We start from the raw sequence: 13,984 nt of genomic DNA, 5'->3' as shown, positions 1-13,984 counted from the left end.
ATCCCTGAAAGCCTCCGACCCAAAAGTTTGTTTATTAGCAGTTGTAACCACAACGTCAGTTCTTGTATTTTTGTTGCGGTGAGTTTAGCGAGTTACTATGTTCTCGGATAAAAGACAAAGCAAAGTGTGTTTTATTGATGGCCGAATTAAAATCCGTAATTTTAGTTCGACGTGAATTCGAAAGAGATCTGCCACACAAAAATAACATAACTCGTTGGTTCAAAAGATTCGAAGAAACCGGATCGGTTAAGAAATAGAAATCAACCGGCAGACCGAGTGTACCAGACGAAACGGTTGAACTAATTACACAATCGGCAATTAGAAGTCCTGGAAAGTCCATCCCTCATCAAAGTGTCGAATTAGGTATTCCAAAACCAACAGTTCACAAAGTTTTACGTAAAAAACTGAAATTACACGCTTATAAAATTCAGATACTGCAGGAATTGAAACCCGATGATGGTGTAAAACATTAAGATTTCGCTGTTGAAATGTTGGACAGACTAAGTGAAAACGAATTGTTTTTAGATGATATAATTTTTACAGACGAAGCTACATTCCATGTGAATGGATGTGTTAACAGACACAATTCACGAATATGGGGCTCTGAAAACCCACATGCAATTATCGAGAAACAACGCGATTCGCCTAAAGTTAATGTTTGGTGTGGTGCGATGAAAAATCATGTAATAGGGCCTTTCTTCTTCACTGAAAAAACAATTAATGGAGTCGTGTATCTCGACATGTTAACCGATTATTGCTTTCCTCAGCCAGATGAATTCGAAAACATTCATCGACTTCATTTCCAACAAGACGGTGCTTCCCCCACACTTCAATGCATCAGTCACGGATGCTTTGAACGAAAAATTTGGAAATCGATGGATAGGCCGGCAAGGACCCGTACTTTGGCCTCCAAGGAGTACAGACCTGACACCTTGTGATTTTTTCTTGCGGGGTTACATCAAAAGCGTTGTTTATACGCAAAAAATTTGTGATTTAAACCGCTTAAAAAACAGGATTGATGAAGCGATGACAACCGTTAACGAAGAAATGTTAACTAATGTTTGGAGAGAAGTTGACTATTGTTTGGACATTTGTCGAGCGACTAAGGGCGCACATATTGAAATTTATTAATTATGTAAAAAAATGTTTGAGATGACAAATTTGAAAAATAAAAAACATAAACTGTAAGTTATTCTGTTTTAATTTAAAGCATGTTTAAAACGGCACCATTCTTTTATGATAACCCTGTACTAATTATTTTTTACGAACCAAAATAAGAATCGATTTTTTCATTAGCATTTCCAGTCGACAGCCATATATATGCGCAATTTTTTAGTCCATCAATTGGCAACCAGATGAGATACGGTGCGGGGATTCCGTTGGTCTAAATACCGTTTCCCTTTCCTACTTGTTTGCCGACTTCAGTATAAAACAATACAGTTCATTTTCTTTTCACTGGTTTCGCTAGTTGCTAGTTCTGTTTAATTCTAATGATTTTTTATCAGTTTACTATAATCAATGTATTGAGCTGTTGTCTATGTGGGAAGCTATAGTTTTAAGATAACTTTTTCCACAGTTTGTAGCAAATACTAGCACTACAAAACCCTTTTTTGTATGTGTGAATTTTGGTTTTATAATTTTATTTTTATTATATATATGTTTTGCTAGGTTTGTATGATATAATCTTTTCCTTGCTAGTTCATGAAAAAATTTTAAAAATAGGGAAAATGTGACAGTATTCAATAAATAATTTTGAAAAATTTAGTAGAAGCACCAACTTCTGAGCTTCAATTTAATAAAAAAAAAAAAAATATTACATCAAGGTTGAAAAGTAAATTTGGTATGATTTTTTGAGAAAAGATTAAAAATGTTAGTCTGGGAGATTTTTTTTTTAGAAATATTGTGTTCTTCAAAGATATGATTATTACTAAGTTTTGTACTATTAAACGTACTAAATTAACAATAAATATAATAAATTAATTATTTGGTGTGATATTTCTTTCATTTGGTTTTTTTTATGGAGGTAGCCACTTATATAGTTACATTTCATGTTATGTTGAATGCTAGAAAATTTTGTCCTAGAGTAACTTAAATGACAAAAACTAAGAGATAAGACTATAGTTCCAGTAAAATGGTACACATTCTGTGTGGATGTCCGTACAGAAATATACTTCCTGGGAATTTTATTTCAAGGTAGATTTATATCGATCGATTCCACGCTCTCCAAATTCGACATTCTCAAAATTTATTTATGACAGTATTTAAAATCAAAAGGGTATATAAAAAATCCTAGAACTTAAAAGCGTTGAAAAAGGACACTAAAAGGTATTGTTCTTTGATAAGTGTATATAAAATTCACTTTTTTGTCATAAATAAACAATGTTTATTCTTTTTTTCTTTATTATAAGTTCTTGAGTGTATCTTTAGTTTTCTTTTTTAAGTATAAGACTGTCATGTTACATTTTAAATATGACTGAGCCCCCACAACATCCTTTATTTAATTTTATGTTACGCTTTACTTTTACTTATAAATTTTTTAACAGTCCTTTTCATTTTTTACGATTACCTGCTGTATTTGTTTTAAAGCATTTTAACTTCAATTCAGTCTGTTTTTATGTTTCATACTGTGCAATCATTTTTGTAAGGATTTCATTTACTTCTCTATGTGCTACACTATTACCTCTGCATAAAACAGTATTTCTCTATTGTTTAAAAAAATTAGTTTTATAAACTACTTAGTTTTAGTGAACTTTTATTTTACTCAATTTGAGTAAAAGGTAGATGATTAATTCTGTAACAGAGCTTTCTTTCATTAACAGACTTTTGTGTGAAGAATTAGAAAGATTAACTAAATTTTAAAACATGTGTACAGAAAAACTGAAGCAAAGCTAGAAATGCTAAGAATGTAGAAGCTTCTGAAATAAAAGTGTTAATGTTGAAAATTGCTCAGGTCGATTAAATTTGTGAGCCAACTGGAGAAAATAATATGCTTGTGGCATTTTCTAAGTAGAAGTAGTCGGTTCGTATATTAGGGCATTCAGGATTATCTGATTTTGTGGACTGTAGAATATATGCAGATGTTAAAATATAATACTGTTAGAAAAAATATAATTAAAACCACGCATATTTATTTATAGTCTTGATTTTCTTTGCGATTGTTTTCAATTCTCAATCATCTCGTTTTCGTTTAAAAAATCACATACTTAATTCTTAAGATCGTGATGGTGATTCGCTTCCATTTCATTCCCAGAAACCAAGTGACTGATAAACATTGTTCTTAAAGTAGCCTCTATATCCTCACAGTGTTAGGTACATCTTGCTGAAATTGTAGACCTGTTCTCTTTCTTTTAACACTGTAATATAAAAGAATATTTGAACTTATCAATAATAACCTCTAATTTAAATATTGTTTATTTCAAAGAAACACAAGTTAAATAACTTCAAACTTTGTCACTCCACGTCAAACAGATCGCATTTTTTGCAATGCCTGCGTTATTTTTACATAATAAAATTCATTAAAAAGTAGAAGAGTTAGACAGTCCTATTAATCATAGGACTGTGCCTATGAAATGGGTGGATGTAGGGAGAGAAAGATAATAAATAAATGTTGTAGTTTGTGCAAAATAAATATTTGTGTAGAGACGAGTATAAAACAAAACTGAGGTTGTTTAACTTATTTTGTACACCTTGTTAAATATAAATAAGCATCTACAGGCTTCGTTTAATTGTATAATATAAAGGGATTTTCACACCTTTCAATGAATTTTCTCCATAAAGACAATACAATATTATTTTATAATTTTGCACAATTTTCGGAAATTTTGAACTCCATAACAACACAAGAAATTATTTATTTTTTCTATTTTTATTTGAAAAGGGATTTTAATCTGATCCCAAATTTTGTAGGCAAGACATCAACTTCCTTGTTATGTTAGAGAAGTTATGAAAATGTCTTATTTAAAGAGAATACATAAATTATCCGGCAAATGATTTACCGCAAGTTGACATTAACATATGTGAGAGGTAATTTATATTTATGTTATGTGTTTGTGAGTATTTATACATTTTAACATATGCAGATTTTTTTTAGTATAATTAAAAACTAAAGCTTTTAATTATATCAGAAATATATAAAACCTAATGAAATCTTCACAAGTTTTACTTGATATATATTCATTCATCTTGTTAGAAAACATTCATTTAGTTATGTTATTTATTTCTATTACTCTATCATTTGTACAGTAAAAACAACTTCAACATTTTATCGTTCACCGTTTATCTTAAATCATAGACAAGGAATTTTATTTATGTATTTTTTTTTTTTTTTTTGTCTTCAGTCATTTGACTGGTTTGATGCAGCTCTCCAAGATTCCCTATCTAGTGCTAGTCGTTTCATTTCAGTATACCCTCTACATCCTACATCCCCAACAATTTGTTTTACATACTCCAAACGTGGCCTGCCTACACAATTTTTCCCTTCTACCTGTCCTTCCAATATTAAAGCGACTATTCCAGGATGCCTTAGTATGTGGCCTATAAGTCTGTCTCTTCTTTTAACTATATTCTTCCAAATGCTTCTTTCTTCATCTATTTGCCGCAATACCTCTTCATTTGTCACTTTATCCACCCATCTGATTTTTAACATTCTCCTATAGCACCACATTTCAAAAGCTTCTAATCTTTTCTTCTCAGATACTCCGATTGTCCAAGTTTCACTTCCATATAAAGCGACACTCCAAACATACACTTTCAAAAATCTTTTCCTGACATTTAAATTAATTTTTGATGTAAACAAATTATATTTCTTACTGAAGGCTCGTTTAGCTTGTGCTATTCGGCATTTTATATCGCTCCTGCTTCGTCCATCTTTAGTAATTTTACTTCCCAAATAACAAAATTCTTCTACCTCCATAATCTTTTCTCCTCCTATTTTCACAATCAGTGGTCCATCTTTGTTATTTCTACTACATTTCATTACTTTTGTTTTGTTCTTGTTTATTTTCACGCGATAGTTCTTGCGTAGGACTTCATCTATGCCGTTCATTGTTTCTTCTAAATCCTTTTTACTCTCGGCTAGAATTACTATATCATCAGCAAATCGTAGCATCTTTATCTTTTCACCTTGTACTGTTACTCCGAATCTAAATTGTTCTTTAACATCATTAACTGCTAGTTCCATGTAAAGATTAAAAAGTAACGGAGATAGGGAACATCCTTGTCGGACTCCCTTTCTTATTAGGGCTTCTTTCTTATGTTCTTCAATTGTTATTGTTGCTGTTTGGTTCCTGTACATGTTAGCAATTGTTCTTCTATCTCTGTATTTGAACCCTAATTTTTTTAAAATGCTGAACATTTTATTCCAATCTACGTTATCGAAAGCCTTTTCTAGGTCTATAAACGCCAAGTATGTTGGTTTGTTTTTCTTTAATCTTCCTTCTACTATTAATCTGAGGCCTAAAATTGCTTCCCTTGTCCCTATACTTTTCCTGAAACCAAATTGGTCTTCTCCTAACACTTCTTCCACTCTCCTCTCAATTCTTCTGTATAAAATTCTAGTTAAGATTTTTGATGCATGACTAGTTAAACTAATTGTTCTGTATTCTTCACATTTATCTGCCCCTGCTTTCTTTGGTATCATAACTATAACACTTTTTTTGAAGTCTGACGGAAATTCCCCTTTTTCATAAATATTACACACCAGTTTGTATAATCTATCAATCGCTTCCTCACCTGCACTGCGCAGTAATTCTACAGGTATTCCGTCTATTCCAGGAGCCTTTCTGCCATTTAAATCTTTTAATGCTCTCTTAAATTCAGATCTCAGTATTGTTTCTCCCATTTCATCCTCCTCAACTTCCTCTTCTTCCTCTATAACACCATTTTCTAATTCATTTCCTCCGTATAACTCTTCAATATATTCCACCCATCTATCGACTTTACCTTTCGTATTATATATTGGTGTACCATCTTTGTTTAACATATTATTAGATTTTAATTTATGTACCCCAAAATTTTCCTTAACTTTCCTGTATGCTCCGTCAATTTTACCAATGTTCATTTCTCTTTCCACTTCTGAACACTTTTCTTTAATCCACTCTTCTTTCGCCAGTTTGCATTTCCTATTTATAGCATTTCTTAATTGCCGATAGTTCCTTTTACTTTCTTCATCATTAGCATTCTTATATTTTCTACGTTCATCCATCAGCTGCAATATATCGTCTGAAACCCAAGGTTTTCTACCAGTTCTCTTTATTCCGCCTAAGTTTGCTTCTGCTGATTTAAGAATTTCCTTTTTAACATTCTCCCATTCTTCTTCTACATTTTCTACCATATCTTTTTTACTCAGACCTCTTGCGATGTCCTCCTCAAAAATCTTCTTTACCTCCTCTTCCTCAAGCTTCTCTAAATTCCACCGATTCATCTGACAACTTTTCTTCAGGTTTTTAAACCCAAATCTACATTTCATTATCACCAAATTATGGTCGCTATCAATGTCTGCTCCAGGGTAAGTTTTGCAGTCAACGAGTTGATTTCTAAATCTTTGCTTAACCATGATATAATCTATCTGATACCTTCCAGTATCGCCTGGCTTTTTCCAAGTGTATATTCTTCTATTATGATTTTTAAATTGGGTGTTGGCAATTACTAAATTATACTTCGTGCAAAACTCTATAAGTCGGTCCCCTCTTTCATTCCTTTTGCCCAGCCCGTATTCACCCACTATATTTCCTTCCTTGCCTTTTCCAATGCTTGCATTCCAATCTCCAACTATTATTAAATTTTCATCTCCCTTTACGTGTTTAATTGCTTCATCAATCTCTTCGTATACACACTCTACCTCATCATCATCATGGGCGCTTGTAGGCATATAAACGTTAAAAATCGTTGTCGGTTTAGGTTTTGATTTTATCCTTATTACAATGATTCTATCGCTATGCGTTTTGAAATACTCCACTCTCCTCCCTATCTTCTTGTTCATCACGAAACCTACTCCTGCCTGCCCATTATTTGACGCTGAGTTAATTACTCTAAAATCACCTGACCAAAAGTCGCCTTCCTCTTCCCACCGAACCTCACTAATTCCTACTATATCCACATTCACCCTATCCATTTCCCTTTTTAAATTTTCTAGCCTACCAACCTTTTTTAAGCTTCTAACATTCCACGCTCCGACTCGTAGAATGTTATTTTTTAATTTTCTGGTGACCCCTTCCTTAGTAGTCCCCACCCGGAGATCCGAACGGGGGACTATTTTACCTCCGGAATATTTTACCAAGGAAGGCGCCTCCATTGTTGCTATGTGAAAATGCAGAGAGCCACATTTTCTTGGAAAAAAAAGCAGCTGTAGTTTTCCATTGCTTTCAGCTGCGCAGTACTCAGAGGACTGAGTGATGTTGATACGGCCGTTTAAGTCATTGTGACTCACGCCCCTAACAACTACTGAAAGAGCTGCTGCCCTCTTTCAGGAATCATTCCTTAGTCTGGCTCTCAACAGATACCTCTCCGATATGGTTGCACCTTCGGTCCAGCTACTCTGTATCCCTGAGCACTCAAGCCCCCTCACCAACGGCAAGGTCTCATGATTCATAGAGGAGGTATTTATGTATAAAAACAATATATTTCTTTTTCTAGATTATCAAATGATTATTATGTAATAGTATATTGATAGGATAGATAAACAAAATTCTAAAAATGCATGTTTTACATCTCCGCATTACAGTTTAGTTTTGTTGCTCGTATCGGAACCTGTAAATGTAATTTTTTTTCTGGGTTAACAGCTATTCATTATATTTCTGATCGATGAAGTCTTAAAAATAAATAGTTTAAAGCATGTCTATTAATTAATTTTAAAATTAATTAAATAAAATGTTTAATTTAGGTAACATTAATATATGTTTAATGGGTGATCCTGGAGTTGCTAAATCTCAGTTACTTTCTTACATTGAACGTCTGGCTCGTCGTAGTCAATATACTACTGGTAGAGGCTCATCTGGTGTTGGTCTTACAGCTGCTGTTATGAAGGTATATTAAAATCAATTTACGCATTGAATTTTTTGGTAATTTTTATAAGTACCATGTTTTTTTTTTCTTAAAAGCAGAAGGACTAAAAAAGAATAGTTTTTATATTACTATACCTGTGAATGCTTAACTTTACAATTAGAACATTTAAGAAATAAAAATGCCAGTACTGGGAGTTTATGCGAAGCGCTTTAAATGCATTAGAAGTTGTTTGAGTTGCGTATTGCAATTAATTTCCAAGTTTAAAAATGTAGAATTAATAATATAAATATCATGCATTATATTAATATAATACATTAAGTTACCTTAATGTACAGAGTGTTACAAAATAACTGGATGCTTATGAAACAGACTTCTCTGCGACCTCACAGGAAGTCGTGCATTGGGTACATAAAAACTGGTGACATCATCAATGGATCTATTCGAGAAGTGTTCAAAAACCGTTACATACAGAATGAGACCTTGTCATTCAATTAGATAAGATGCCACAGTCTGGAAATTGTCTGATCGTTCCATTCAATGTTTTAAAATAATAAGTTCCATCCCTGTGAAATGACAGAAGTGTAGTAGCTTGGAGAAGAAGGATTTTGTTAATCGCAAAAGATTTTTCCCATGAAAGCTTACAATTCTCTTAGGAAACGCTTGTTTTGGTATTTCCCCTTGTCGGCTGTGTAAATAAAGAGAATTTCAAATATCGGCTCATAAAAAACCCACTAGAAATTCTTAAATAACTTTTTCTTAACCCCTCAAGCTAGTGTTTCGTACGACACAATTTGGTTTACATTAGATACATATCTTTCAAAGAGGATGGAAATGCTGTGACTGTTGCCTCAGCACAGTCGGTTGATAATACAATGTTGCACCTGAGCTATCCTGATGTATTATCTGAAAACAGTGTGACTCCAGTAAAACGGTGCGACTTCTTTCACTGAAGCACTGATAGAGTTTATGTGTGCTGTTCGTAGATTTATCATTTTGCAGCATGTTTGTTGAAACTTTTAATCTTAATCTTTTTTCTGGGAGGGTACTTTCTTAAAATGTATTTACATAAACAAGCCCGAAACTATCGGTGATGTGAAGTTATGTTCATGAAATCACAGAGATTCCTTTAGATGTATCAGAGAGTGATGTGGAAGTTCAAAAGTGCGTGAAAGTTACTGGTGGTATGTAACCTGGCATATTTAAAAAATAATTCTGATGATGATTTAACTCTTGTTCAAGTAATATTTAAAAATTTATTGAATTTCTTAATTATGAAATCATCAGCTCTTTTCTACCTAGTCCTAATTTTTTTAAACATTTGAAAATATAACCGTAGCCATTATTGAATGGGTAATTATTATTTAAGGTATTAAGGCAATTAGAACCATATTGTGGTCTCTTACATTTTTTAAAATATTTTCTGTGTTATCAGTGCGTCACATTTTAGAAGAAAACCAGGTTTACCCAATGAATGCATAAGCCCATCGGATTTACTGTCAAGCACCAAGAGGAAACCGGTTCACAAACTAATTAAGTCTCCCTACTCCCTACTAGTTTATACAATGATGTACTAGCCCTACAGAACACAGTACATCGGTATGTGTCTACTATAGTTTGACCTATATATCCAATGAACCCAAAATGAGGAAGTATTAAGTATTGAAGATAAGGGAGTTAGTAATAAAGGTTGATCTATTATAAAAAAGCCACAACATAAAACCAGAAATCCTGTCCAGTTACCTCATGGCACCCTCTGGGTCGTACATGTTTATTGGAGGTAAGGTTTATTCCGAATAGAGGCAATACATGTTTTCTTAATATTTTATGTTCACAAATACCAGTGCTGTAACAAAATTGATTTGGAATTCTAGAAATTTAGATTTCTTAAGGGAACATCTGTTAAATAGTCTGAACATCGGTTTAATTTCCTGGATTATTAATTAAATGTATTTTTTGTGTTTGATAGTCTAACTTTAAGTCCTTTGCTGTAATCCATTTGGACATGTCAAATGATTTATATATTTTATTTTTAAATATAAAAAAATAAATTTAAAAAATTTCTTAAAGCGTATTTATTTAATAAAATTAATATCAGGATTTAAAATTTACCTGGAAATAGATGAAAATAGGCCAATGTAATGTTTAGTTTATTGTCATTAATGACCTAGTGAAAAAGTTACCCTATTTGAAAGATAACAACTCTTGCTCGATCAAATCTATGTTTACCAATCCAGTCTTGGGAAAATATTTATGTCATATTATAACTGTTTGAAACAGCCATAACTACAAGGTGATTTCGCCTACAAAACCGTTATAGAAGGAAAGTATTGAAATAATTCTTTAAAAAATATTCTTTTTGCAATTTATATTTCATTATAAATATGAAAATATTTACCTTTCACATCGATTAGATCGTGAAAAAATGTTATAGTTTTGATTATAACAACGCATTCAAATGAAATTATTGTATCTTATTCGATACAAGTATCAAGTGACATAAATCGGTGAAGAGATTGATCCCAAAAAAAATAATGCTTTAAATGGGATGACAATAAACATGTTTATGATGTGCTAACAGAGGAAATTGAAACAGATCTATGAAAGTAATGGCAATGAGACTTAACGTTGACCAAATTTGCCCCTCTTAATTATTTTGAAATTCAGACAGAATGTATAAAGTGGTAGAATAATGTTATATAGATTAGTCATTTAAAAAAACAAAATTTTTCTGTAGTTACTTCACCTTTACTTGTTATTTTTAAATAATATTTACAAAAATTTATTTTAAAAAAAGAGACAGAAACTGATAATTACGTAGTTTCATTAATAATTAATTAGTTAATGATACAAGTAAAATGTAAATACAGAAAATTATTTTTTCTAATAAAGCATTACTCTATTATATACTCGGTTGACTTGGAGTGTTTGGCAAAGTAACAATGAAAAAAAAATGTAATGTTTTTTATCAGCTGTGTACTTAATAGTTGTAAATAATTATGAAAATAATGATTAATGTGTTTCATTCAGCAAGGAAAAATAATTTATAATTAGAATTTTGTAAATGAATTTTTATTTGTCCTGACAGGATCCTTTAACTGGTGAAATGGTGTTAGAAGGTGGTGCATTAGTGCTGGCTGATCAAGGTATTTGTTGTATCGATGAATTTGATAAAATGGCCGACTATGACCGAACTGCTATTCATGAAGTAATGGAACAACAAACGATATCAATTGCTAAGGTAATTGAAGACTAAATCTATAGTAATAGATTTATTGTGAAATTAAATAGTATTTTATCCATCACATCCTTCTCCCATCACAATGATCCACGCTTGATTAGCGCTCCGTGAAGATATGTTGGTAACTGATTGCCTCCCTTCATAGTCTTATGCTACCCTCTTGTGAAAAAATTACAGTATATTAAAGAGATTTAACAGATTCTGACAAAAAAAAGAACGTTACGATTGGATATTTTTTATGCCTGTAACAACAAAAAAAATTGAAACAGTATAAAAATTACGATAATTTAATTGCAGAATTTTTTTCTTTGCTTTGTGTTTATGAAACATAGTTTGCCGATTTTAAAAATAATACTTTCAAGCAAATCGGTTGAAAATCGGGCAAAATATGATGAAAAACCCATGTCATAAATCACAGATTAGGAACATATGTTAGTATAAGTGAAAGTAGATTCAAAAAAGTATGTTTTATAAAAATCCCCACCACTGAAAAGGTATTCAGATTGACAAAAAACAATTTTTACTATATAGTGTTATTCATTACTAATTGTTATGTGTTACATGTTTACCGATATCATTTGTCAGAAAAGATAATTATAGACCTCAAGTAAAAGTGACGTATTTATAACCACAAATTCCTTTTTTTTGTGTGTGCCGTATATCATAATTTATTATGTGTTTCAATATATCGATATGTTGCTAGTAAGATAAGCTATTTTTGTAAATAATAAATAAATTCGTAATCCTCATAGCAATTATAATACACAAGTCACACATACACACAAGCACATTTCTGAGAAAAAATGGTCATATTCTTTCTAGTCTAAATAAAAAAACATTTTACATCATATAAACGTCGTTCAAATTGTGTAATAAAACTGATTCCTTTGTGAATATAAAATAAAATAACTGACGCCGTACATAACCAGTTCCAAGACTAAATTATCTGAAAAGGTTAAAATAATGTTGTATAATATTCTGTAACTATGTTATGTTCTACATAATATATCGCTTATAATAATACTTAACATATTTGCTGATTTACCTGCATATATGTACAAGCGTGATACCTTACCTGTTCTAGGCCTGAAATTTCTAGCGTATTTTATATGATTGTAGTCTTAAATTTTTCTAAACTATTTCGGCTTGTTAAATTTTGTTTCTACCTTATAAGATAATTTTAAATGGACATTCATGGTTTTATTAGATAACGCTTAAATGAACAATTCATTCACAAAAATGTTTTTAAGATCAATTTGTTTAATCAGTGTATAGGGCGATTCACGAAGAATGAAACAGAACAGTTCATTAATAAGTATAGGCCGGCGAAGGATGGAGTAAAAAGTCTTACTGTAATTCTTAGGACCCAAATTAAGGAGTAAATTTAATTGTTTTATATGAAATCTGATCTGAAAAACTGAAAAGTTACCAGAATTATTCATTTTCTCTATATAATTCTTGAGAAATCTGGGGTAAAAGACTAAAGATCGAGTTAAAAAAACACAATATGTTTGGTATAAAATATTTTTGTTAAATGAACAATAAACGTTAAAGTTTTTAATAAAACTTGTATAGAATCTGATTCTGAGTAAAACGGTATGAATAAAGCTCACAGAAACTAAATACAAACCAAAGAATTTTGAAGTTTATTAAAAACAAAACGTAAAATAATTTTTCTAAGGTGAGATCATTTATCTGTGTTATTTTTTATTTCAGGCCGGTATAATGACAAGATTGAATGCTCGTGTTAGCATATTAGCTGCAGCTAACCCAGCCTACGGGCGTTATGATCCTGATAAAACGGTCGAACAGAATGTTCAGTTGCCAGCAGCACTTCTTTCAAGATTTGATTTACTTTGGTTAATTCAAGATCGCCCTGATAGAGATAATGATTTAAGGTTAATTTTTACTTAGATTTATTTACCTCTGATTTAACTAATACGATACACACCTGTATTCTTCTATATTTTGTGCCAGTCTTAATCTCAATATATTTATGTATTACTTACATCACATATTTTTTATATCCCAGTACAGTTTTCTCATACTGCCTCTAGTACCAAAAAATTCCTTTCCCGCACTCATCTCTAAATCTTAATCCTCTGTTGACCCATCTTATTTCTTAAATTGTCTTCAATATCAAACTATATTAAAATTATATATATATAGATTATATTTATTTCTTCTTTTCTTCCTAATACTCCATATTTCATTGCAATAAAACTTTACATTCGATACAAATATTTTTACCCTTTAACAGTATGCCTATTAGTAAAAAAAAATTAATATTTATGTAAAACTTAAAAAAAAATATTTAATTAAATTTCGTGACAGGCTTTTTAAAGCTTTTATCGCTGAATTACACGTGTAATATTAAGATCGGAACTAACAAGTTAACATATCATATAGAAAAGATTTTAATATTTACATAATTTATTTTTAAAAAACGCTTATGGGAATTTTTTATGTGGAAGAAATCTATTTCTTAACGATCAAACTTTTCAGTATGTAGTGTAAAAGTTACCAAAGTATTATTACAATAAGCCACAAACATATTTTATTTTTTTATCAGAGGGGAAACCTTTTACAGGCACCGTGAATTCTCAAACCTCATAGTAATATAGGACTCTCGTTTGCAGAGCCCACCTTACGATATTATCACCACCCCATTTGTATTATCTCCATCTGCACCTCAATTGCTGGCTCCCACCAAATCAGGACCATTTGGTTTTTTATTAAACATCG

At 31.3% G+C, this 13,984-nt stretch overlaps 1 protein-coding gene across 1 annotated transcript in view; it reads left to right on the top strand.

Annotated features, from left to right (window-relative positions):
- Mcm7 (minichromosome maintenance 7) overlaps positions 1-13,984 on the top strand; it is a 44,037-nt gene that overhangs the window by 23,666 nt on the left and 6,387 nt on the right. The window contains exons 8-10 of the mRNA XM_075380166.1: positions 7,880-8,022; positions 11,087-11,239; positions 12,956-13,137. Coding sequence (XP_075236281.1) covers positions 7,880-8,022; positions 11,087-11,239; positions 12,956-13,137 — 478 coding nt within the window. The remainder of the gene's footprint in view (positions 1-7,879; positions 8,023-11,086; positions 11,240-12,955; positions 13,138-13,984) is intronic.

This window comes from Lycorma delicatula, chromosome 12 (assembly GCF_047948215.1).
Source record: "Lycorma delicatula isolate Av1 chromosome 12, ASM4794821v1, whole genome shotgun sequence".
NCBI lineage: Eukaryota > Metazoa > Arthropoda > Insecta > Hemiptera > Fulgoridae > Lycorma > Lycorma delicatula.
This window is presented reverse-complemented; position numbering and strand designations above follow the sequence as displayed.